The sequence below is a fragment of the Harpegnathos saltator genome, unplaced genomic scaffold (genome assembly GCF_003227715.2).
Source record: "Harpegnathos saltator strain DR-91 unplaced genomic scaffold, Hsal_v8.6 scaffold515, whole genome shotgun sequence".
Taxonomy (NCBI): domain Eukaryota; kingdom Metazoa; phylum Arthropoda; class Insecta; order Hymenoptera; family Formicidae; genus Harpegnathos; species Harpegnathos saltator.
Genome location: NW_020230333.1, coordinates 1,064,061 through 1,087,797, shown reverse-complemented (window position 1 = coordinate 1,087,797; position 23,737 = coordinate 1,064,061). Strand labels below are relative to the sequence as shown.

The window sequence follows — 23,737 nt, the reverse complement described above, 5'->3', positions numbered from 1 at the left end:
GCAAGCAGTTCCCATCGAACACATAATCAACGCGTGTATATAAGCATAAAGACGTATAAAAGAAAAGACGCACATTCAAAGATTATCGTCCAACTGATTGCAGGAGAGAACTTGTAAGTTGTTACACTTGTCTGCCGCGCATTCAATAGTTACAGACTTTGTTATTGCATATAGAATATATCAACTTGTCATTATCTCTCTATTAAATACATCTTTACTACAATCTTTACTAAATACAACATTTTTTTTTAATTTTATATATATAAACTTTTTTGTGTGTAAATGCATACAAAATTCATATAGAAAAATACAGGAATGCACGCACACGTGTGCTCACGCATATTTATTAAAATTTGTGACACTTAATTAAGTCGAATAATATTTACTTTTCGTTTGCATTTCGTTATGAAAATTTCGCGTAACCTGAATACCTGAATACGTACACTTAATATTTTACGTCGCTTCTTAAATTATAAATTTACTTAACTTTCGAAAAATATTTGTTGGCAAATAATGAGAAAGATTTTCAAGTCTCTCATTCGCGGGATACGCATCTCACGGATAATCTATTAAGACAAATTTTCACTATGTACTTGTAGAGCACCGGACCATTACGTATTGTAAAAAGCAAGCGTAGGATGAGGCGAATCCCGATGAACGTCCTGTGCGTGGCGATCCTGGCGAGTGCTTTGTCGAAAGTTGTGTGCGATAAGCAAGTACTACCAGAATTGTCGTTTAGCTTATCAGGACAAAGCTTGGAGTGGCCATGTCAGAGCACGAAAAATATCTACGAGACGAGCGGACGTTACATCTCCAGGAATGTCATTTCTACGAGGATGCAAATTTACAAGGAAGATGCCATCATAGCGATGCCACGCTACAAGCCCGGCGTGCCGTTCACCTTAGGTGTCATGTCTCTGAAAACGAAAGACTGCGCACCGAAAGTGACACCTTTCCCATGCTGGGCGATCCAGGAGGAAGGTAACTGCCAGGCCTTGCAGAGTGCGGTGGACATAGTTCTAGACATTCAAGATATTCTTTGGGTGTTGGATGTTGGTATCGTCAACACCTTAGAGCAACCGGTGCGAAGATGTCCTTCGAAAGTCGTCGGTATCGACGTGAAGTCTGGAAAGGTATGGAAACTTCAGAATTGCAAATTACAAAGAGATAAATATTTATAAGTTCTGCGCAAAGAAAGGACATACATTTTTCATACGAGTGATGATCACTCCTTAATGAAATGTATCTCTTTTACTTATCTCTATTCTAATTTTCTCTATTAAAAATTTTAAAATTTCACCAATTTTTAGTTACGGAAATACATATGTACACTTATTCTTATATCGAAGTCAACGTCACAAAGAGTACCTCCCTTCCTTTCACATTCTTAAATCTATCGAAAGAAGCATAATTTTAGCTTGACATACTTTGCTAAAATTGATTAGTTAGCACTAGTTGCAGTTGATGTTTCATTAATAATGCGTACACTGCGTTAAAAACGAGCTCACGTCGATCGTGAAGCAAATGACTCGCATTAAAAATCGCTTGATCTTGATGATCCTGCAGGTTGTGAAGGTAATCGATTTGAGTCCCCTGGTGAATTCGCTATCCCGTTTGCAATATCTAACTGTTGACTACGCGGAAGATGGCCAGGTGTACGTGTATGTGACCGATGCTGCTGCCAGATCCATAATCGTTTACAATGTTACCGCGGATAAGGGATACCGAGTAATTCTGCCATCCGCTGTTACCGCCGGTGTTCAGCGAAGAGATGTTCTCTACTTAGCGCTGGTGAAGAAAAGCTGCGGCACGTCGATTTTGTACTTTACTTATTTAGGGTCCAACAAACTCTTCGCGATCAAGGCCGTGAACCTGAGGAAAGGATACACTCAAGGTGCGGTCGTGGACGTTGGGCCGAAACAGAACAAGATAGTCCTCCTCGGAACGGATAATGGCTGTGCGATCTTCTTCCGATTCAAAGGTAAGTTTTCATTTTGCATATAACGCAACAGGTAATCGTAATAGCGATATAAATTATTATGACTGTGACTGTTGCGCGATAAAATATTCGAAATTTCTTTGTCAAACATTCAAGAAACTTGGAAAGTTCTTAGAATATTTAATTAATTTTCTCTTGCACTAATACGAATAAATTATTCAATTTCAGGAGAGTCGGACGTGTACATGTGGAACACCGAGACACCGTTTAATCCTGAGAACTTCCTTCTAGTGGAAAGCGGCAACGATTGTCGGCTGCCGACACAAGTCGTTCCTGGTTATAAGAAACTTATGTGGGTGATCGAGAGCAATTTCCAGGATTATATACAGAACACCGTGAGTTGCTCGGGTGCATCCGTGGCCATTCATCCCTTGGTTAAGACTTGCGAGGAATAAATCTCTTCGATCGATAGTCTTCTCCTTCCGTGGCTTTGACTTTCGCTTTGACTGTCATATTCGTTATACAATTTAATGTTGAGTAAGGGGAAGTTGAAATCGATGATTTCAACAAGTTTAAAGTCCGATGCGACGGACGCATAAATGTACATATTGCGATCCCTGTCTCCCTGTGTCTCTTTGCGACAATGAAAATACGACAATTAGCGTAGAAGATATTAGCGTAGAAGATGTTTACAGCATCGAAAATTGAAAACTCGGCAAAATTATCTAGATTTTCATCTCGGATTTTCGTAGAAATTGTACGAGGATCAAATGTTATCTTACTCTTGTCTCAAAATAGATTTCGATTACTTTTTGATTATTTTTAAGTGTTAAAAAGATGAACAAATCTAACTTTTATCGACTCGAAAACTTCTTTTCGATTGTTTCGTCGCTGATCTAGTCATGTAATCAACAGCGTTTCAAATTTTAATTCTTGCGGATAATCTATAAATCTATAGACGATGTCTTTGTTAATGTACACGTTTAAAGAGTTTTTCTTTTGAGTAGCATAGATAATTAGTGAATATATTTTCGCCGTAATTAGTAATTCGCCGTAATTCGCAATTGGCTAAGAACATCTTCATGAAAATCATTTTATGCGCGCTGCGCGATTTAAAGTCGCGCAACTGGACAAGGTGACCAGTGCTAAAGTTAAGTATACCGTTGTTATCTAAATCCAAACGGTTATCAGTTTTCGAAATTTGTAACTTTTACGATTATTCATCTGTCTAGAGAATCGATAGCCGATATTATGCACAATAGAAACAAAGAGGAAACAAAAAGGAAGAGAAAAGGAAATTTAGTGCTAACAATATAAATCTGCTAACAAATAAAAGTCGTTGATTGTAATATTTTAATTATTCTTACGTAAGTTGGCTCAAGCGACTAATAAACGTTAGCTTATGTAAATGTATACGAAAACAATACGAAAACACGCGCTGAGTTACGTAACCCGATACACGGATATGAATAATACATACGTTTGTGTTAAATATGGAATTATTTAAATTAATTCTAGAAATTCTTGGAATCACATAGAAATAAAAAAAAATATATATATATTATCTATTTAATGTAAATCTTTTAGTTTACGTAAATACATTTTACACGAATTGAAATATTAAAACGTCTAAGAGCATTCGGTTAGTCTTGAATTGAATATTAGGTACATTTGAAAGGTTAAATACGAGAAAGGAGAGTGGATGAAAATTGCAAATATAAAACATTGTGCTTGCAGTATCTCAAGCAAATTTTATTGCTTTAATAAAATTTTCTTTAAAATTTAGTTATAAATACAACATATATATAGTAGAAAAATCAATAGATATTTAAGTTCTTAAAGACCTTGTCATAATAAATAGAGATTTTATAAAATTTACAGTTCTTTTTACATTATTATGTAATATAAAAAAAATAATAATAAATTGCGTGTGTTGAATATAATAATGTAAATTATAACATTAGCGGCATTAGAGATATACTTATTTTAAAAGTCAGAATTCTTGTGAAATGGAAACCTCAATTTTTTGACGGAGTATAATCCTCTGCGAGACGAAATTTCTTCTTTCTCCTCTCGATTTTGTCAATCACAACATGGACTTTGGTATTTACACGCTGCACGCTCTTCGGTTCATGGTTTTGTTTATTCGTGCGTGTTGTTTCGCAAAGTGCTGAAGTTAATCTCTCTACCGCATCGAAAGCGCCGTGATTTATGATTTTTTTTTATGCGATTCGTGACTCACGTACATATTCTCAAAGCGTTATTAGAATTTATCGTTCATTTCTTATTAAATCGTTAAGTACCATTCAAATGAACGTGGTGACGAGAACGCAGTGAAGTGAAGCATGAAGTGAAGCGAAGGGAATGAAGAAAGAGATCGACGTAGAGAACAACGGTTGGTTGCTGAGGAGGCTGGATGAATGCGGAGCGGTGCAAAATACAACAATGAGCATCGCACATCGGTGGGTGTAATTTTCTTCAAAAAATTTCTAATCGAAGCATTCTATCGAAGAGCTTGTGATGAATGTCGTGGAGATTGCTAAGTTGATTGCATTAACTATAACAGTCATACAAAAATCGCTGAAAATTTATGAATACGATCGTTACGTTAATTACGATGCAGAAGAATGCTTTGGAATCCTGACAGTCCTGGATCTAAGTCTGCCCCTTTCCGTAACATTTGGCTTTGTTACGCCTGAACAGTCGGAATTCACCAGACCCCATATGGATTTTTGCGCGTCCATTATGTAATCCGTTATACATGGAATGTCGTTACTTTGTACCAAGACCGAATGGCTCTCCGCCTGAAAGACAGATCAATCGGCCGTTTCTTCACTGTGTTCGGAGGAAAAAGCAATAATATCAAATTAAATAAATAATTTACGCTTATAGGAGATTTGGTGTCCCATCGTACACTGGCTCTATCTAAAGGCATAAAATAATGTAGACCATCTTTCGAGTCGCAAAACAGACCAACGGAAGAGCCCAGTTTATTCCCTAGCCATGTCACCGTTACATTCTGTATGTCCTAGAATAATATCACGTAGAAGAATAATTGTTTTCTGGAAAATTTCTTTTCTGAATACAATTACTTGCTCTTAAAACATAGATTTTACTAATCGCCATCGTGTAAGTTTACTACGTCAATTGTATTTTCATTTCGCTAAGATTGAAACTTGGAAACTGTAGACACACGTATTCATTCTTCAAACGACAGATAAAAAAAATAACAGGTAAAAAAATTACAGATAAAAAAAGACAGATAAAAAAATGTATGTTTTTCAAGACACACAGGATACAATAATGTATGTACATGTGAAGATACCGTTCGACAAAGTGCTTGACTGGTTCTAATGTTTTCCAAATTTATGCTAAACAGATCATGTGTGTGATATCCCGTCATGTATAGAATTGAATGTTTTCGAGAAATAGCAAGGTTGGTGGAATATACGCGAGGGACTTCAGGCCCGTGCGTCATTCTCAATTTCCACCATTTTCCTTCTCCTGCAATTAGTTTATTACCAATAAAAGGATATTTCCCGACATTATATACATGATTTTCTTCATAAATGTACGAATTTACCTAAACAATAAACAACGATCATTTCGTCACCAGCATCCGCGACGTATCCACAGGACCCCCATTGACTTTCAAACGGATCAGTTATGAGAGTTTTTAAGTGTTTCGGTGACACATTAATCAATGTGGTGGATGATACCTTTGAATACATTCCTCATTAATTTATTAATTAATTTAAGTCATTAATTTTGAATAAAATTAAATTTGAATAAATTAAATTTATTATTCGCTGTCTAATCTTGGTTTAACCCGAAATAAAGAGTCAGGACATTAATCGTAAACTTCCTGATTCGTTCTGCTTTATAGAGGGTGTTCACTCCGTATGAAAGACACGTAAAGCTTAACATATAAAATAGAAAAATATATGGAATATAAATACCAATCGATCGTTTCGCTTTAAATCATGAATTACGATCTGGGGCCAGTAGCCATTTTTATCTGGTGCGTCTAAAATCCATAATCGACCTCGAGGATCCACGTCTAATCCAGTTACGGACGTAAGAGCGGTGTAACGACGTTTCGACGATCCTTTCTTAGAAAAAGGCACAGTTGCTATATTTGCGTCACTCATTAGCGAATTAATTTTCGGCCAAGGAACTTCCACTAAAGTTGGCACATATCTGTCCTTCTCTTCATTTATTGCTCTAATATTCAAGGATAATACGTTCAATAGAAAGTCTCGCATAAATATCGTAGTATATTAAAAAAAAGATATTAGTAAAATAATTCTATTAGAAAATTGTTTCATTATATCATCACGCGTTATTACCAACTGTAACATAAATTACAGATTATTTACAATTTATTTACCTACCTGGGGATTGCCAGAAAAGCACGATTTTTCCACACGGCGTATTTCCATATTACAACGTTATCCGGTATATTTAACGATTCTACATTCCAGGAATATGACACATTAGCTACAAGAAAATAAAATGTACTAATACCAATTGTAAGAGCAAACTGAGTTTTTGGCGAGCCGATCATGTTGAAAACAATTGTGTGAGCAAAATGTGCTAAGCAACTTTGACTCGACGATATTGCTTTCGTTGAAACGCATTGTCAGCAAAGAAAATCTGTTGCTGACGATGGCTTTTGAATCGGAGTTTTAATCGGAGAGAATTAAAAATTGCTCAATAGCGAGATTGTAACGAAATCTAACATTTTCCATATAATTATTTTATTTTTAATAATCTACTGTATCGCAGGCACACTTATAAATATATGTACGTACAATTTTTCTGGTTCTTCCATAAATGATGCTGTAGCTAAAATAATATTTATATAACACTCAAAATCTCTTCATAAATTCAAAATAAATATCTTTATTACTTATCCATCCGAAAACTTTCTATAGCTGTCAGAAGAAATGGGACAGCAAGATAACTGAGGCTGCCAACCAATTTTCCATTTAATTTTGTTAGTACTATTAGACGTATGTGTACAACAGTGTGTCATTGAGTCTCCAAAAGCTCTCCACTTAAAATATTAAATTATTAAAATATTAAAGATAAAAAATTAAAAACAAACTAAAAATATTATTATACATATATATTGAAACAAAATAAAAAGTAAGAAATAAAAATATTAAAAATACACACACATTCATTTTACTAAATTATTTCTATTAGTATATATATATTTTTACTAAATTATCGTACGACGGTAACGCTGACTTTACCGGCCAACGGCACCTACGTTGCCGACACTACTTTCGAACACTCGAACGTGACTGTCGCGAAGTCTCCTGTGACGTTTCCTTCGAGATGGCACGACGAGATATTCCCAACAGCCGCTAGTCAACCACCAACGTTACCGATGGTCCGTGGCCGAGGCGTTGTGAAATCATGGCAGCTCGTGATAGCGGCAAATGGCCGCCGTTGGCCGCCGTGCTGTTTCAGTGTGACAACTCGTTACGCGCATGACGTTCGGCCACGGGTACGCGTAGGCGCACACGGCGTGCACAAGTGCCGCGTATGTACGTGTCGTCGTAGCCGTCGACGAGATCGTCGTCCCCGCCGTCGCCGTCGTTGTCGTCGAGGTGGTGCAGTACTCGCGAGTAGCGATGTGAGCGTCGGTGACGGCCAACGCGGACGCTTGCTTACACGTAAGCCGAGCGCGGTACGCGAGCGGTCGGCTGGCTGGCGATGAACGGCGCGAGAACGAATCGCGGCATCACGGTGATGAAATCAGTGTCCGAGGGTGAGCTGGGCGTGGAGGAAAAGGTTAAATTCGTCGAGTCGCGCGGAGCGTCGCGGCTCAAGCGTACTTTTACACTGCCGAGAAACCCGTTTCAAAGTGCCAGCAGCAGGATGTCGCGACGACGTCCGAAGCAACAGCAGCAACAGCAACAGCAGCAGCAGCAGCAGCAACAAATTCGCAGCGACATGAAGGACAGCAACAACGGCGCGCCGTCCGCCAAGGAGAACACCAGGAGCAACGCGCGCCACGCGGATGGCGCGCAGCAGCATCATCCGCAACAGCAACAGCAACAGCAACAGCAACAACGGGCGAACGCGACGACGGGTAGACTGCACGGCGGTCAGACCGGCCAGTTGCAGGACTGTCAGGAACGGTCGTGCGGCAAGAAGGTGTTTCGCAGGCCCTCCTGGAAGAAATTCATCAATAAGATGGTGCGGCACATGTCGAGCATGGGTGCGCAGAGCTACAAGGCTGCGTCGCACCATCGCGGCGACGACCTCGGCTCGAGCGCGGGCGACATCAGGGTGCCGCCGCCGCGACCGGCGCACATCCCGGCCGACCGAGTGCCGGGTGTCATAGGCCTGCGCAACCACGGCAACACGTGCTTCATGAACGCCGTGCTGCAGTGCCTCTCGCACACCGACATCCTCGCCGAGTACTTCGTCCTCGACCAGTACAAGGTCGACCTGTCGCGGCGCAACAAGATCAACTCGAAGAAGTACGGCACCAAGGGCGAGATCACCGAGCAACTGGCCTTGCTGCTCAAGGCCATCTGGAGCTGTCAGTACGACCCGGAGATGAGCACCGCGTTCAAGAGCGTCGTCGACAAGTACGGCAGCCAGTACCGCGGCAATTTGCAGCACGACGCGCAGGAATTCCTACTGTGGCTGCTCGACAAGGTGCACGAGGACCTCAATCAGGCGACCAAGAAGAAGTACAAGATCATTAAGGTGAGTGATGTGATATATATCGTGAGCGCGCGAAATGCGTGAGCGCGCCCGCGCGACCGTCACGCTACGAGTCGAACTTTCGTCGACGAGATGTGATGTGCCTCGCCGCGCGCGCGCGCGCGCAGGCAGGCAAGCAGGCAGCTCTCACTCTTCCGTCCGACTCAACGCCACGAGCGGCCACGAGTCCCCATCTCTTGTAAAAGCTGGCGGAAAGTTGGACAATATTTAACGACGCGCGTTCTGCGCTGCCAACGGCCGCGTCGAACGACGCGGAAAGAGATGAATTCTTTTTTTTTTTTAGAAACCTGTCGCTTCGACGTCGCTCCTCTGTCCTGAAATAGGTCACGTTAATTGTCGTTGTTATTCCAGCGTTAATGCGCACGACTAATTTGTGTCTTCTTCTTGACGTTGTGTCCTCCGGTAACTTTGCGCTTAGCTAAGACACACACTGTTGTGCGATATCTTTTTCTTTTTTTAACGTTGCCAACGTTGACGTTTGACGTTTGATGAGATGTATGATGGTAGCTTCGCAACATTGACACCCGTTATATGTATACCACTTCTGAATTATAATCTCAGCTTCCTTTCGAGGAAGATAGAGGTAATCGGTGGGATAATCTCGATGTGCAATGTTATGTTTAAGTTAAGATTCTCGTATCGTACGCGCTATTGACTCGTCGTAATGTTTAATAACTATTGCTTCTAACGAGCTTATTTATTTCTCTTCCGGCGTGTACGAGGGAGTACTCTGTGAGTAAAAAACAGAGTCAAGATTACTCTTAGGGTTGTTATCTGTGAAAATTGTCACGACCAAAACTTTGGAAGAACCTGACGACGAACCGCGGAATAACGATTAAGGTTGAATAACTTCTCAACAAAGCTGCTCAAATCGCTCCCAACTATGGTAATTACTTTCACAACTTTTGCAGAGTATACAGGGTGCTACATTTCAAACGTAACAGGTAAAAAATCTCGGAGACTAAATGATATCGAGGTCCGCCTTTTTTTTATACTGTATTGTTTCGAAGGGGACACATTTTGATCAAAATGAAATTTAATTCTGATGTGGAGGCACCAAGGTAGAAAGAAGGTCAAACTTTTTTTTAAATGGAACTCTAATTTTTTTAACACCTACGTTTGTAGCTCTTGTCGTGACGAATTTAACAATCACATACCCAAGGTGATTAGAGGTCAAATAATGGAAAAAAAGACTCGGGAAAGAGAAAATAATGCTTGAATAAAGCAAAGAAGAAAAACTTTATTAATAAATTTTCAATAAGAACAAATATCTTAGAAAATATCTTAGAAAAAAGAAGTGTTTTTCTCCTCGAAATGGAGAATTTCATTAATTTAAGTGTTCGAAATGTTGTCCCCTTACATCTATGCAAGCCTGTAATCTTCGTTGAAAATCACAAAGCACTCTTTGTAATTCGCTCGTCGAAATTATTTGATTCGCTTCGCATTGATTCATTGCATCATATTTTCTCTTGTAGCTCGAGGATTAACATAAACAATTTCCTGGATTCTACCTCAAAAATAATAATTTAGGCAGATCAGGTGATCTGGGTGGCTAAGACACTGGACCTCCTCGACTTATCCATCGATTAGGAAAAATAACATTCATGTGTTGTCTGACAGCCAAACTAAAGTGAAGAGGTGCTCCGTCAAGTTGCATCCACATGTTTTGCCGAAGGTTTAGAGATCAATCTTCCAGAAGAATAGGTAATTTCTCAACTAAGAAATTCAAAAAAACTCGTTCACTTACGATACCATCGAAGAAAAATGGACCGATAATTGTAAACGTTTCATCCTCTTCATAGCGTTGTAAAGCCCATCGATAAAATTTCATTCTCCTACCATGATCCTCCTGCGTCAAGGCTTGGTGCAAGTTGATATGGAATGTTGAATGGATGTTGACGCGCACGATGCAAGATATTCCAAATATTTACGTGGGATATTCCAAGTTCTCGTGACAATTGTCGTGTACTGTAATGAGGATTTACAACAATTGCTGCTAAAACATTTATTGTTGTGTCCTGACTACAAACTGGACAAGACCGATTCATATTGCGATGAACTGCAAAAGTCCCATGTTCTCCCAAACGATGATATGAAACGAATGAAGACCATAGGAGATGGGTAATGGAATCTATTAGGATTATCTTTGACGGTAAATTCTAGCAGCTTCTCTAGCATTTTGTCGGCATTCACCATAAATTAAGACCATGTCACGATATTCCTCATTAGTATAACGCATCATAACGCAAATGACGAAAGAAAAGAAAGTGAAAACACAACTTATTCTAATCATTACACTAGTCGCACTCGTGTTCAATATCAATAACTGACTTGATTAAAATAGTACCCATCCCCATACGTACGTACGCCTAGTCTATTTGTTATGTGTTTATTTTCTGAAGAATGTTTACAGTTTTTGCATCGTCAACGTCAACATCCATTCCATATCCGCTTCTACTAAGTTTTAACTCGGGAAGATTATGATAGAATTTTGCCAATATAAACAAGATAAACTTTGATTCTATTAAGATGTATTGATAAAGTTAATGAGTCTTTTTCCACTATTTGACTGCTAATCACCTTGAATATGTGGTTGTTGAATTCGTCATGACAAGGGCTACAAATGTAGGTGTTCAGAAAATTAGAGTTCCATTTAAAAAAAAGTTTGATTTTCTTTTCACCTTGGCGCCTGCACCCAAAATTAAATTTTGTTTTAATCAAAATGTGTCCCCTTCGAAACAATACAATATAAAAAAAAAGGCGGACCTCAATGTCATTCAGTTTTCGAGATTTTTTACCTGTTACGTTCGAAATTTAGCACCCTGTATATGAAGCGTTATCCGGAATTCGTGTGAAAGAACTCTCGAAGTTCTCCCCTAAAGAGAAATTGCCTCCCGGTGGAGGAAAGCAGAAGAATCGATCGATAATCGAAGGGAAAAAAATCGGTGTGCATTTAGTGTGCGCGTATATGCAACTTTTCATTGGAGTGAAACAATCGCGTCACAGACTTTCTTTCACATTTCTATCGATCGCTTCGAAAAGCGAAGTGATCAGCACACGGCGATATCCGAGGCCTTAACCCAAATTTATTCTACGCTCGAAATTACGTGCTACGTTTTTCAACATCGAGATCCCAAGGTAAACGGAGCGAGAGTAGAATACCGAAGGGGAAAAAGAGTCCAACCCGAGTATATACAGTGTCGCGCGAGGAGAGATTGCTGTTTTGCCAAACTAAATAATTTAATCACGAGCCTTCGTCGAGTAATCGTCACACGGAGATAAAAACGCGGCTCTGCATCGCGGTGTTTGAATAATCTGAATCTTACGGGACTGTGGATGCGGCGAATAGGTGCTGCATGTTGCCCTCGTGTTATGTAGTCAAGTTACACACACATACACACACACACACACATACGACAACTATCAAATATTTATCATCACTGATTAAATACACGTCATAGTATTATTTATAGACTGTACTCTCAATTATCATCAACGTTATCGTTCTAAAATATTGCGTTGCCAGGAGCTTCCAGTACGTTGGGCGTTTTTCCATAACGCGGAGGAAGAAGAGGAGAAGCTGAAGCGGGGAAGCTGAAGCTATCTGATGAAAATTACGTGCGTTTCGGATACACGGTAGAAATAACGATTCATTGTTAGGCAGCCGATAAATTATGCAGCCACGTTTTTAATTAGCCCGGCGTATTCGGTCTCCCATCGGTACTTCGCATGCATCTTTCGCTGATATCTTATCGTGCACTTCGCGGTGCGTTCGAATCATTCGCTCGTAAGATAAGGTGTTTCTTATCGAAGAACTCAATAATTCGGGTCGGATATCAATAATAATTGTACGATACGTCGTCTCGTGATGCTTTTGTGATTAATAGCGCGAGAAGGGAATGTAAACAACGATCTTTCATCAATGAATGTCCCCATCGGTGTGTGCGACCGTTTTGATAAGTGAAGTCTAATCCAGTCAAATTTGGTCCGCAGCTCACGATGTACTTCGCGCGAACAATCGCAGAAGTCTAATCACACCTCTCGTGTCTTTCGTTTATTTAAAATATCTGCTAATTGCCAGCTCATATATCCCGCGAGCTTAAGCGATGCGCAACGCGCATTCGTTTACCGGTGCGTTCTACCTTGCAGACATCTCACCTTCGAAGACGTAAATGCGATGCGAAGGAATTAGGCCAATATCAAATGGACGTGTCATCCTCATTCCACAGTTTTCGCATAGCCCAAGAGAAAGAGAGAGAGATGCACACCGGTAATACCGAATGCGAGAAACGGCGTCGAGAGTAGAAGAGCTTTTATCTTCGCGACCTTGGGTGATGAAGAGTACACCTTGCATATTTCTCCGTTGGGACGAGCACGTGCGTGCATGCAACACAATTGCACCGAACGATTCCCGGCAAAGTTGAGCAGAAGAAATCGGAATTGAACGGTAGAAGACGAGAGGTTGGTACCGTTGGTAACGAGGACCGGCCTTGAACGAGGCCACGGAGTTCCAGTTACCGTTTGCATTACCGAGTCCTTTTGCGAATTACAGCGTGTATGTAGGCTAACTACTGTCATACGGCGGCGGCCACGTGTACAAACGCGCGCGATGTGCGTTTCACGCTGTTTCATGCTTACGAACTACCAACGTCGCCAAATGATCCTGAAGATTGGGAGTAAATATCGCTGCGAACCTCCGTCGATTTATCGATCAGCTTATTTACTGGTGAACGTCCCGTCACACGTAGCTTCTTCACATTCAACTAATCCCATGACTCACTTTGATCTCGCGATCTCTCTTGGTGACGGTTGGAGTAGAAAGCTTGAGCCTAGGGAAATTAATTAGCGCATAAGCATTAAATATTGTGATGATTGCGAATTACTTTGACGCTGCTGGGAGGGGGGGGGAACCAAGAGGAGAGGTTCAAGATTTTTTCAAGAGTTCCAGGGAGTTGATGTTTGCCATTCATTAGGAACTCAGGTACTCATCGGGGAAAGTGAAATGAGCTCTCCAAGGCTATTCGGTCGTAATGTTAAGTGTGAAATCAACTAATTTTTTCGTTATTGAAATAATCTGGGAATTATTTCTTGGGAAGTGTTTAAGACACAAAATTGCCAATTGTATTTCAGCACAGAGAAGTGCTCGTGGAATTTTATCGGTCGCTGAGTCACTAATAACCGCTCCACAAGGCTAGAGTATATTAAAAGAGTTAGTTGCTCGCACACCATTCTTAATGAAGAAGGGAGGAGTTAATTCATTAGCTGTCTAGACACGATGCTAATTTCTAATGAAAAAAAATTATTACTGTTATTAATATTCTTCTTCTTATTAAATGAGGAAGGTACATAATATTTACGTTTGATCCTTTGAGACCAGTTGTACAGATTTCTCTTAATTTCTCTGCTGGATGGGCATCAAAGTGTGAGCGTGTCAATCGGCGATTGAATACTTTGCGAGGAAAAAATCTTTCGGTTCTGAGCCGCTGAAGTAATCGAGGCGTCGTTTCGAACATCGTTCGACGGTTTAAAATATGTAGCACACGAGTGATGTTGCAGCGACCGAGCTAGGTAGAAGTGTGAAGGGACCAGGTCTGAATAAGCCGGGTGCGGTGGATCTTCCCAGGCCGAACTAAAGATGACCTCTTTTGTCCCTTTTGGAACGTGTGGCCGGGAACATTTGTCATGGAATAGGATTACCTTCGCGGACTCCTTTGCCAACGTATGGCCTCTTGCGCCTCGATTCATCGCCTCAAATTGACGAGATGTTGTCGGTAAACGAGTCGCTTTAGTCATTTCACCCGGACTTAACAGCCCGGACTTAACATGATGCATCGTATCTCATCAAATATCCAAGTGGAGCCCTCTCGGCGTGAACGTTAGGCTTCGCTGTCGATGTTGACGCTTCTCCCGCGTCTACCCATGATCTTCGATGTTTTGACTTCTTGTACATGATCCACATCTTATCACCTGCGGTGATCTGGTAAAGTCGCTCTTGCATCTAGATAACGAAGATACGACTATACCGAAGTGTCGTTCTTTGTTGCGTCAAGCACGCGCGCGGAATCCATCCTCTCTCCTTAAGAACTTCCCCACTAGCGTCGTAGATGGAAGGAAATGGCTTCACGGGTTCCTCCCACTGTGTGACACGCTCTTTTTGAGTCTTCTTGAGTCTTGGCCGAGTAGCACAGCCGCGATATCTCTCTTCCCAATTTTTGCGATTCACCGAAACGTGGCTGGTCGCACGCGGATCGAAGTTTTCCTCACGAAACCTTCGATATATCTCTTCTTACATGTTTTACGAGGCATTGCACTTTCACTGAAAGCCGTACAAATCATATCAACGGCTTTAGCAGTAATTTTTATTTCCTTCCTCCCTTTTTTTTCTTTTTTTATTAATTAAAAGATGAAAGGATGCTGTGCGCCTGATGCACGCTTCGTCAGTTTTAATTGCAGTCTTAGTAATGTTAATCGCTGATCCTTCTTATAAACGTAAAAGTACTCCTATAATCCTCGAAAAGAAGCTTGGGTCCTGATCAGTCCATCAGTTGCCTAATGTCAATTCTCCATTGACAGACTTCTGTTTTGACTTACGTACGGTTTTGTATTTTGTTTTACTTATCAGAGTGATGCGTGAATATCATTACATAATTCCGTCGTCGTCATCTTCTTACTAGATCAGGGAGATCAGGGGCGGCTAGCTGTGCAGATGTGAGCACGTCATCGATAAAGCATTGGTAGCGACTACCCTTACGAAACAATCGCGAGTTGCGCTAAATAGATTATAGTGTTTCTAATCCACCGTTAGCTGATCTATTAGCGATATCCTTTTAGGAAGATCAACGGTAGAATGTAATATTCGTGAGGTGACCGACACGAATGTACGTACATACGTATACACATGCATATATAAATATATATACGTATATATATATATACATACATACATACATACATATATATACATATATATATATACACACATATATATACATATATATATATATATATACACATATATGATATCGATACACGTAACTTTGGTTATGAGGGTACATGTGCACCGACATGACATTGACCAATTGTAAACTCTGCGACTCATTTGAGCATACGCATCGGGAATTACTTCCGGTAAGCGGATTGCTAATATATCCTGTACGATGACTGTTGGTGATTATCCCATTCTGCGGTTTTTCATCGCGTGTTATAAATTACATGGGTTCGAAAGGCGAGCGTGTTCGAGCGGATATCGCGTGACACTGCAAAGCTGTATCGCCGCTTACGATGTTCTGTTTACGTTAACGAATTTTTATTATCGAGGAATGTCGCCTCGAGTACCACGTCAGATAAAGAAGATTCCATTGTGCTACCGGAGAGGGTAGGGGGGGGGAGGGGAGGAATTGACATCGCGCAATTGTATCAAAATTTCAACGTTGCACGAAGATTCGTAAAAAAAAAAAAAAAACTGAAGACAATATCAATCCAACAGTTATTCTACAGCAAGTTAACGTTATTGTCTTTCAGCTTTTATCGGGAAATTGCACGAATGTTATACTCGCGAAATCCGATAATATTAGTCTCCTATATAAGAAGGCCGTCACGCATCGTTATATCTCGTACGCTGCGTCGTTCCTGGTTAGTCGAAATAATATAATTTCCATCGGCATAAATATATTCGGCAAGATCAAACTCCAGACGCGATGATAAAACAACAGAGCATGACAGCGTAAACTCTGATGGCAACGGATTATATCACTCGATTGCATCATTACAATGTGGTCGGCAGAAACTTATCAATGCTTATCAGCTGAAATGAGACAGGCTGTATGTACACATCGCAGATTATTGCATTGGTCTGAATAAAAATGAATATTAAATTGAACTCTGACGAGGCTCTTCGTAAAGTCTTTATTTTTTAATATCGTTGTGTTGAAGTAATTTCTCGCTTGAATCCGTGTTATATGTAATTTCCTTTTGAATTTATTTTCAAATATAAAATATTTAACAACGAGTTTTGTGGTCTAATATACAGATTATAAAATAATTTACGTCCACTATTTACACAGCGCTATTTTTCATGAGAACTTGAATCGGAGAGTTCTGAGCTAATCTGATCTTTCCCCGTGAGATTTAATAGAGTGATTATTAAGTAAAGTCTGGCTAATCAGCACTCTATGTGTGTGTGTGTGTGTGTGTGCTGTTGAATGTGCGTATGTCTGTGAGAGCGTCTGACAATGTGTGTGTGCGAATCGCTAAGACGGTCCTTATGTAATTTCGAACGTGTGATAATATAAACAAATTTTTATTTAAACGAGAACATTGGTTAGACGCTAACTGATAAGTACTGCTTCATCAAGTCTCGTGAAAAAAAATAGCTCAGAACTTTGCCCGAGGACTCAAATTTTCCCGAAGAATTATGCTGTGTAAATAATGAGAGCGCTAATTAACTCTCGTATTATATATTTATCGGCATTTAAAAACGATTCGCGTTTCCCGCTAACGGGCGTCTTATCGATGCGATTTTTGCAGATTGCAGAAAAACGACTTCCCATGCTCGTCGGAAGTACGAATTGGCTGAAGTTGATAAATTGAAAAATTTATTTAGTTTATTTTAGTAGCGGTCTCAGCTGACACGAGATAATCGCGTGATCGTTCTGATCTCCACGTGCATGTACCATCTTTAAATTGCTAAGTAAAACGGCTCACTTTAATGAACATGATGGATTTTAGCATACCGGCGACAACTGTAACTAAACCGCGAGTCGTTCATTAGTGCGTCCAGTTGGCTCTTTTCTTCGCGTCTCTCTTCTTCTTTCGAGAAAAACGGAAGAGACGCGGTGAGTTGTCGACACGTGTTCGCGAAAAGAAGCTGTCAAACGACCGCAACGTCGGCTGTCGTCTATTAATAGCGTAGACGCGTTACAAATAATTGTCACTAAGTATATTGAGCGATAATCGAGTCCCATCGTTAACACTCTGCTGAAATGTGCGCGACCAAAAAAAGATACCTCCAACTCGTCGACCGATCGCGAAACTGCAGAATTACATTTGCAAAATACATGTCACCGGCATTTGCACGGCTTCGTTGCGGCGGATAGCTCTCATCTTAAAACTACTCCGTCGCGTTATGTAACTCGCATTGTAGGTCTGTTAAAAAATTCGCTTCGTTAGATTGCTGCGAAAGGTTCGTCCTTTTGTGTCAAGTAAGAATGGAAACAAAGAATTGGAACAGGCCTGAAATAATTGGCAGCTATCAGAATTGGGTCATCGTATGCTGCGATACATTTCTTTTTCCTTTCCTTTATCTTTTCTTTTTTCTCAAGAGAGAAAGATATTTAAGCACTTTTATTAATTTTGATCATTAAACATGAATAAATCGCATAATTAAATGCTAATTATTTATTAATTAATTAATTACCGCGGTCTTGCATATTTATTGATCCCATTTATACGCTGGAAATTGATTTTAAAGTTCGACGTACAAACGCGTCGTGTCTCTCTATCACTCCCACTATTGAAAAATACATGTAAACTAATCTAAAGAAACAACATATCATAATTAATAACTATTTATTGTTTTAAAATACAGCAAAAATAAATTGAAATTATCCAGTGTACTGCTATACGCCAAATATATAAAATTATTCAAGTAGCAATATTACAAATTATTCCTGAAGTGTCTATGTCATGAAATTGTTACAAGTAAAAAATTACTATAAACACTCACATGTAACAAAAAATTTGCAACAGTAAAATATATTAAAGAGAAATTAATTGCTTTCCACAAACGAAGATTCTCTCGGTATGGAAATAGTTTGAAATTAACTACTTTCGAAATATTCGAGATGCGAATTGTTGTTCATGTTTTAATACAATATGTGAATATTGCATACTTTAGAGAGTAATTAAATAACAATTGATTTTGACATATTACTTTACACTAAAATAGTGACTCATGTGTGTTTATCAATGATGGAAGTGCTAGCAGATCTTCGAAGTTTAAAATTAATTTTCAGCGAATGGATAGCGAATGGAACAATAAATTCAGGAATGCAGTAACCAATTAGCATAATTATACGACAGACTCGAATTCGATTTTTAGTGATGAGAGTGTTCCGTTAGTGTCATGATCTCCCAATTTTTTTTCTTAAAAGCATAAATCCGCAACAAGTAAATAAAGAAATGTATTTAAAAGAGAAATTAATGGGGGAAAAACAAGTAAAAATTTCTTACTTCAATCCAATACCTTTAAACGGATATTGCATCTTTCCTCCCTTCTCTTTCTCACCCTGTCACCCTGTTCATAACAGCCTTAAAGTATTTTCAGTCATATAAATCTTCAACTAATTTCATTATATTACTACAAATACATATACACACTTACACCCATTTACATGTTAATTGTTTTGTTATAAATATTATCAGAAACAACACGTTATAAAGGTTATAATAATTATCGTAAGTTATTATTTAAATTAGGTGGCGATTTTATTTCGATATTGTGCGAAATAAAATCGCTAATAATTGTGCGCGTAAAATCGCGAAATAATTGTACAAAATCCTGCCACTGATTGTGTCATTAATCTATTCGTCAATCTCTCTCTTTCTCTATTTGCAGAACTCGTTTGGCAGACCGGATGACATTGTCGCCGCAGAGACTCTGGCGAATCACGTTCGCTGTAACAACTCCTTCGTACATGCCGTATTTCAAGCACAATTCCGGTCTAGCCTGACTTGTCCAAGATGTCACCGGCAATCGAACACCTTCGACCCCTTCCTGTGCGTGTCAGTGCCAGTTCCGCAAAATCATCGCCAAGTGAACTTCTTCGTGAACGTCCTCTATACGTCTCAACAACCACGGCAAGTCAAGATTGGCGTGAGTGTGAATCAAGCGGCCAATGTGAGAGAGCTCAGAGAAATTCTGGCCAGTGACACTGGAGTGGACGAGAATCACATGCTGTTGACCGAGATCCATGACGAAGGATTTCACAGGTAGACTATAATATACACATTAAAAACGTACAAAACGATGTAAATAGGTGAGAAGAGAGAGTGGAGAGTGGAGCAAGCGACAAGTTTGATAAACTAAAATTGAATTTTCACTCAAGGAGAAGGTCTTTGCTCAAACGTTCTTGACAATTCTGTAAGAAAGAAATTTTTTACTTCCCATCTGTGTATCTTCCAGCGTACGTATATAGACCCCTATTTTATCTCTCATTTTTATTCCACAGGACCTTCTCTGACTGTCAACCTTTGTCCGCGATTATGGAGAACGATCCACTCTACTGCATCGAGTTACCGCAGTTGAAGGAACCTACAGAGCAGGCGTACATCTTGCTGGTGTGGATCAACGTGCTGGTGAAGGGAGACCTGAGACAACGATTCGGCAGCCCGTACACCATGCAGGTGTCGCGTGAAACGTCCTACGAAGATCTGCAGAAGCTGTTGCTCAAAGAGATGCACAGTACGCTGGCAGACGACGTCCTCACGACCAGTCAGAGTCCGGGTCTCTTCAACATCCGCGTGGCCGATCCAGCCGCGACGCCGATTCAAGATGAACATCCTTGCATCGATCCGTGCGTGGAACATCCGCTCTACACGGAACAGATTGAGCAAGCGTTGGCACTCTGCGCCGATGACTCAGGCCCACAACATGTGAAACTGATACTTGAGTGGGACGAGGCGACCAAACGCAATATCATACAAGACGATAGCGACCAGATCGAGGAGCACGCCAGTGTGAAACAATTAAAGACCAATTCCGAGCTCGGTGGCGCGGTGACCCTGGAGGAGTGCTTCGATCTGTACACGCGAGCGGAGATATTGGGCGCCGAGGACGCATGGCACTGTCCCTATTGTAACAAGAAGCAAGAGGTTGTGAAGAAGCTGGGCCTCTGGTCATTGCCCGATATACTAGTCATACACCTGAAGCGATTCCGTCAGCAGTCGAAGCAACGCTCGACGTCCAAGTTAACCATGCTGGTGGACTTCCCCCTGTACGGCTTCGACATGACGCCGCATCTTGCCCACAATGGAGTCCAAGCGACCCACAACAACGTCACCACTCTGGGCGGCTTGGGCTGGTCGCCGTGGAAGAAACCACGACCGCGACAGCACAATATCCCCAAATACGACGAGAATGTGTACGATCTCTATGCTATATGCAACCATCACGGGCAGGATCTTCAAGGTGGGCATTACACAGCGTTCTGTAGAAATCCGTACGACACGCAGTGGTATTGCTTCGACGACACACGCGTGGAGACGGTCAACGACACTAATCTCATCACGAACGCGGCATACATGCTGTTCTATCAGCGCAGAGGTCTGACCCACAACTCCACCGGGAACTCGTCCGCGGCCTCTACAAGTTCAGCCGGCTCAGGCCTGGATCATTGGGTGTCGAAGATGCCGCCGTTTCATTTCAACAACAAAAGTAACGCTAACGTGACGAACAACAAGCAGAGCAAGTCGCAAGAGATGTTGTGTCAGGAGAAGATTGTCGAGGAGAAAAACATGACCAATTTTTCCAGAGGTTGTCGTAATTACGCGACTTTGCAGCCAAAGAAGAGGAACGCGGCGACGGAAACCGACATCGGACAAATCGATCATTATTCTGACGACGAAGCGCCCTGCAGAAGGGAATGGGTATGTGTCATTTCTTCTCCGTACGTTGCTGATAACGTCAGTGTTACGTCTTTCTGTGTTATACCTTCCTCTCACTTTCACTCCCTCTTTTTCTTTCTCTCGCGTCCTTTAGTGTGTAGTGAACGAATTGTTCGTTGGTGTTAAGTGAAGAGAGCAAATTAATCGAGATATTGAGCGATTATATTTTAATTTTGATCGCAGGCCTCCCCGAAACCCGTACGGAAGACTTCGTCTATCACATTGACACCGCATATACCGCCGGCTATCATCCAAAATGCTAGCAGCGATCCAAATACAACAGTGATACACGAATCCACGTTGTAACACACAATCTAAGCCAGACTGAGAAGTCTGGCTCGAGCGATGCTCAATGCACAGTGCCTGGTGATGTGCCGTGATGTGTTTCGAATAACATCGAGTGACGAGATATGACAGAGAAAAGAACGGATAATTTCGGTAGAATGTGAGTCCGTTATTTTTCGATTACCGAACGATTTCATCTAGAGTGCGACAAATCTCGTTCTTTCACTTCGAATTTATATAGAAATGCTTTTTTGTACGGGCGTGCCAGAGATGACCATAGATTTCCGGCAGCTTGCCTCTCCTTGCGAATGCGAACTGGGAGAGAAGCGTATGATAAATCTCTACAGGTAATTTTTCGAGAACGGTAGAAATAACGAGGCATTATTAATTTTTGTAATTGTAATACCATATTTGTATACAGCTCGCGTGGATTGTATTATATATGATAGCTGCTAAGGTAGCTTTTTAAAAAGGAAAAAAAAAAAGACAAATCTTATACACATGATAAAAAAACTCGCGAATCGTTGAGCGAAGGGAAGACCTCTAGTGTTTATATATTTAGATCATCGACGCGCAATAGGCCATTATAAAATCTACCTATGTCCAGAGAGAAGGCAAAACAATTATGAAGAAGTTTCGTGCAATTATAACGCGTCTATAATGTGATTAAGTCAATGTAAATATCGTTCGCAATGTGTCACCTTACAATGAAAGTATATGACAATAACAATTGTACGTTACAGTTCTGCATTAATATTTACAACACTCGTTTCTTCGTAATCGATCGTTTCTGGACATACTGTGTAGCTGCTGACCATGCTTTGAATCTGTGCTTAACTGTAATATTTATATTATACTTGTATCATCCACTAGTGGCCTTATCTCGATAATTAATACTGATACACGTGTCATTATTAGCATATTAATCATATTTATCATTTCGAGCGTTTTATTTTAGACATTGAGACTTTTTGCTAAAGTCACGAAGCTATAATTATTAGTTCCGCAATCCTTCTCTGATTTGCATTATGTAGAAAAGAAATACTATAAGTTACATGATATCATAATCTTTATTCAAGTTCTTCCAACAACTGTGTAAAGTGCTTCACAGTACTCCACTGATGCAAAAAAGAGAGCAATTGCAAGAGCTGATTTCCAAACAGAATGGTTTTTCTACCGAGAGAGCGCGTAAATATATACACATCCACAGTTGGTTTCTTGTGGTAATTTGAGTACTCCAGTTCTCCAGTTTTAACGATCATTCCAATTGGACGTTGAATAGAAGGTTAACGAGAGTAAAAGAGTGAAAGCGAGAATTTATAGATATATACATATGATTGTAATGTCGAGCAGAAGAAATATTTAAGTTATTCTATGATTAATACTTATTACTAGTCACATCTATTGTGGACAGGGGTAGAAGGTGTGCGAAGAGAAGATAACGTGCGCGAGCGAAAATGTGTAAATTGCGAGTCACTACCCCCTATTACAATGATTTTAGAATTTATGTATATTTGGCAATTGACTGAAGGATCTATGCATTATTAATATTATTACGTATTTTTTCCTTGAGAGAGAAATAAATTGAGAATGTATATACGAAAGAGACGTTATTCTCTCTCTCTCTGTCTCTCTCTCTCTCTCTCTGTCTCTGTCTCTCTCTCTCTCTCTCTCTCTCTCTCTCTCTCTCTCTCTCTCTCTCTCTCTCTCTCTCTCTCTCTCTCTCTCTCTCTCTCTCTCTCTCTCTCTCTCTCTTTGTTTCTCTCTCTCTGTTTGTGCACGTTACATATGTAACTTCGTCATGTTCGATCTATGCCTTTTGTGCCACTCGTCGTACGTTGCATTTTGTTATACGTTTACAAAGAGAAGTAAGAAACAAAATGATATCGTGATCCTTGATTCGTCACGTATAGCCGTATATGCATACCTTGTCTTTTTGAATATCTTTTTAGAATTAGTATTCACTTGTACGAAGTTCTTTATTTATCGACCAAATGAAATGGAACTTAAGTAACCGAGAGCGCTATTACTCTAGCGTCTTACCGATAAAGTATGGCAGACACATGAGTAACTCAATGACGAATTGAAAATAAATATGAT

At 40.3% G+C, this 23,737-nt stretch overlaps 3 protein-coding genes and 1 long non-coding RNA gene across 4 annotated transcripts; 3 read left to right on the top strand and 1 right to left on the bottom strand.

The window, feature by feature from the left end:
* The first annotated feature begins 48 nt into the window (after positions 1-48).
* On the top strand, positions 49-3,296 carry yellow-g (L-dopachrome tautomerase yellow-g). The gene is made up of 4 exons (XM_011146520.2): positions 49-113; positions 600-1,133; positions 1,567-1,981; positions 2,168-3,296. Exons 2-4 carry the CDS (start codon positions 639-641, stop codon positions 2,392-2,394), a joined length of 1,137 nt encoding a protein of 378 aa, XP_011144822.2. The 5' UTR covers positions 49-113; positions 600-638; the 3' UTR covers positions 2,395-3,296.
* A 575-nt stretch (positions 3,297-3,871) lies between these two features.
* On the bottom strand, positions 3,872-6,521 carry LOC105186380 (uncharacterized). The gene is made up of 6 exons (XM_011146525.3): positions 6,334-6,521; positions 5,899-6,163; positions 5,523-5,658; positions 5,265-5,443; positions 4,824-4,967; positions 3,872-4,743 (listed from the first exon to the last, which is right to left on the bottom strand). Exons 1-6 carry the CDS (start codon positions 6,504-6,506, stop codon positions 4,552-4,554), a joined length of 1,089 nt encoding a protein of 362 aa, XP_011144827.1. The 5' UTR covers positions 6,507-6,521; the 3' UTR covers positions 3,872-4,551.
* Positions 6,522-7,340: 819 nt separating this feature from the next.
* On the top strand, positions 7,341-22,675 carry LOC105186381 (ubiquitin carboxyl-terminal hydrolase 31). The gene is made up of 4 exons (XM_011146526.3): positions 7,341-8,671; positions 19,305-19,678; positions 19,918-21,334; positions 21,536-22,675. The coding sequence occupies exons 1-4, from the start codon at positions 7,667-7,669 to the stop codon at positions 21,656-21,658; spliced, it is 2,919 nt and encodes a 972-aa protein (XP_011144828.1). The 5' UTR covers positions 7,341-7,666; the 3' UTR covers positions 21,659-22,675.
* On the top strand, positions 8,984-10,836 carry LOC112589470 (uncharacterized). The gene is made up of 3 exons (XR_003113570.1): positions 8,984-9,575; positions 10,165-10,393; positions 10,492-10,836. It is a non-coding gene; the product is annotated as an uncharacterized LOC112589470 (long non-coding RNA).
* Positions 22,676-23,737: the final 1,062 nt, after the last annotated feature.

Excerpts from the sequence above, each read along its gene's own strand:
- yellow-g (XM_011146520.2), top strand. The coding sequence starts at position 639 with ATGAGGCGAATCCCGATGAACGTCCTGTGCGTGGCGATCCTGGCGAGT. Across the intron at positions 1,134-1,566 it reads TCGACGTGAAGTCTGGAAAG|GTTGTGAAGGTAATCGATTT; the intron begins GTATGGAAACTT and ends ATGATCCTGCAG. Across the intron at positions 1,982-2,167 it reads GATCTTCTTCCGATTCAAAG|GAGAGTCGGACGTGTACATG; the intron begins GTAAGTTTTCAT and ends ATTCAATTTCAG.
- LOC105186380 (XM_011146525.3), bottom strand. The coding sequence starts at position 6,506 with ATGATCGGCTCGCCAAAAACTCAGTTTGCTCTTACAATTGGTATTAGT. Across the intron at positions 5,444-5,522 it reads GATCGTTGTTTATTGTTTAG|GAGAAGGAAAATGGTGGAAA; the intron begins GTAAATTCGTAC and ends AACTAATTGCAG. Across the intron at positions 4,968-5,264 it reads GTCAAGCACTTTGTCGAACG|GACATACAGAATGTAACGGT; the intron begins GTATCTTCACAT and ends ATATTATTCTAG.
- LOC105186381 (XM_011146526.3), top strand. The coding sequence starts at position 7,667 with ATGAACGGCGCGAGAACGAATCGCGGCATCACGGTGATGAAATCAGTG. Across the intron at positions 8,672-19,304 it reads AGAAGTACAAGATCATTAAG|AACTCGTTTGGCAGACCGGA; the intron begins GTGAGTGATGTG and ends CTCTATTTGCAG. Across the intron at positions 19,679-19,917 it reads CATGACGAAGGATTTCACAG|GACCTTCTCTGACTGTCAAC; the intron begins GTAGACTATAAT and ends TTTATTCCACAG.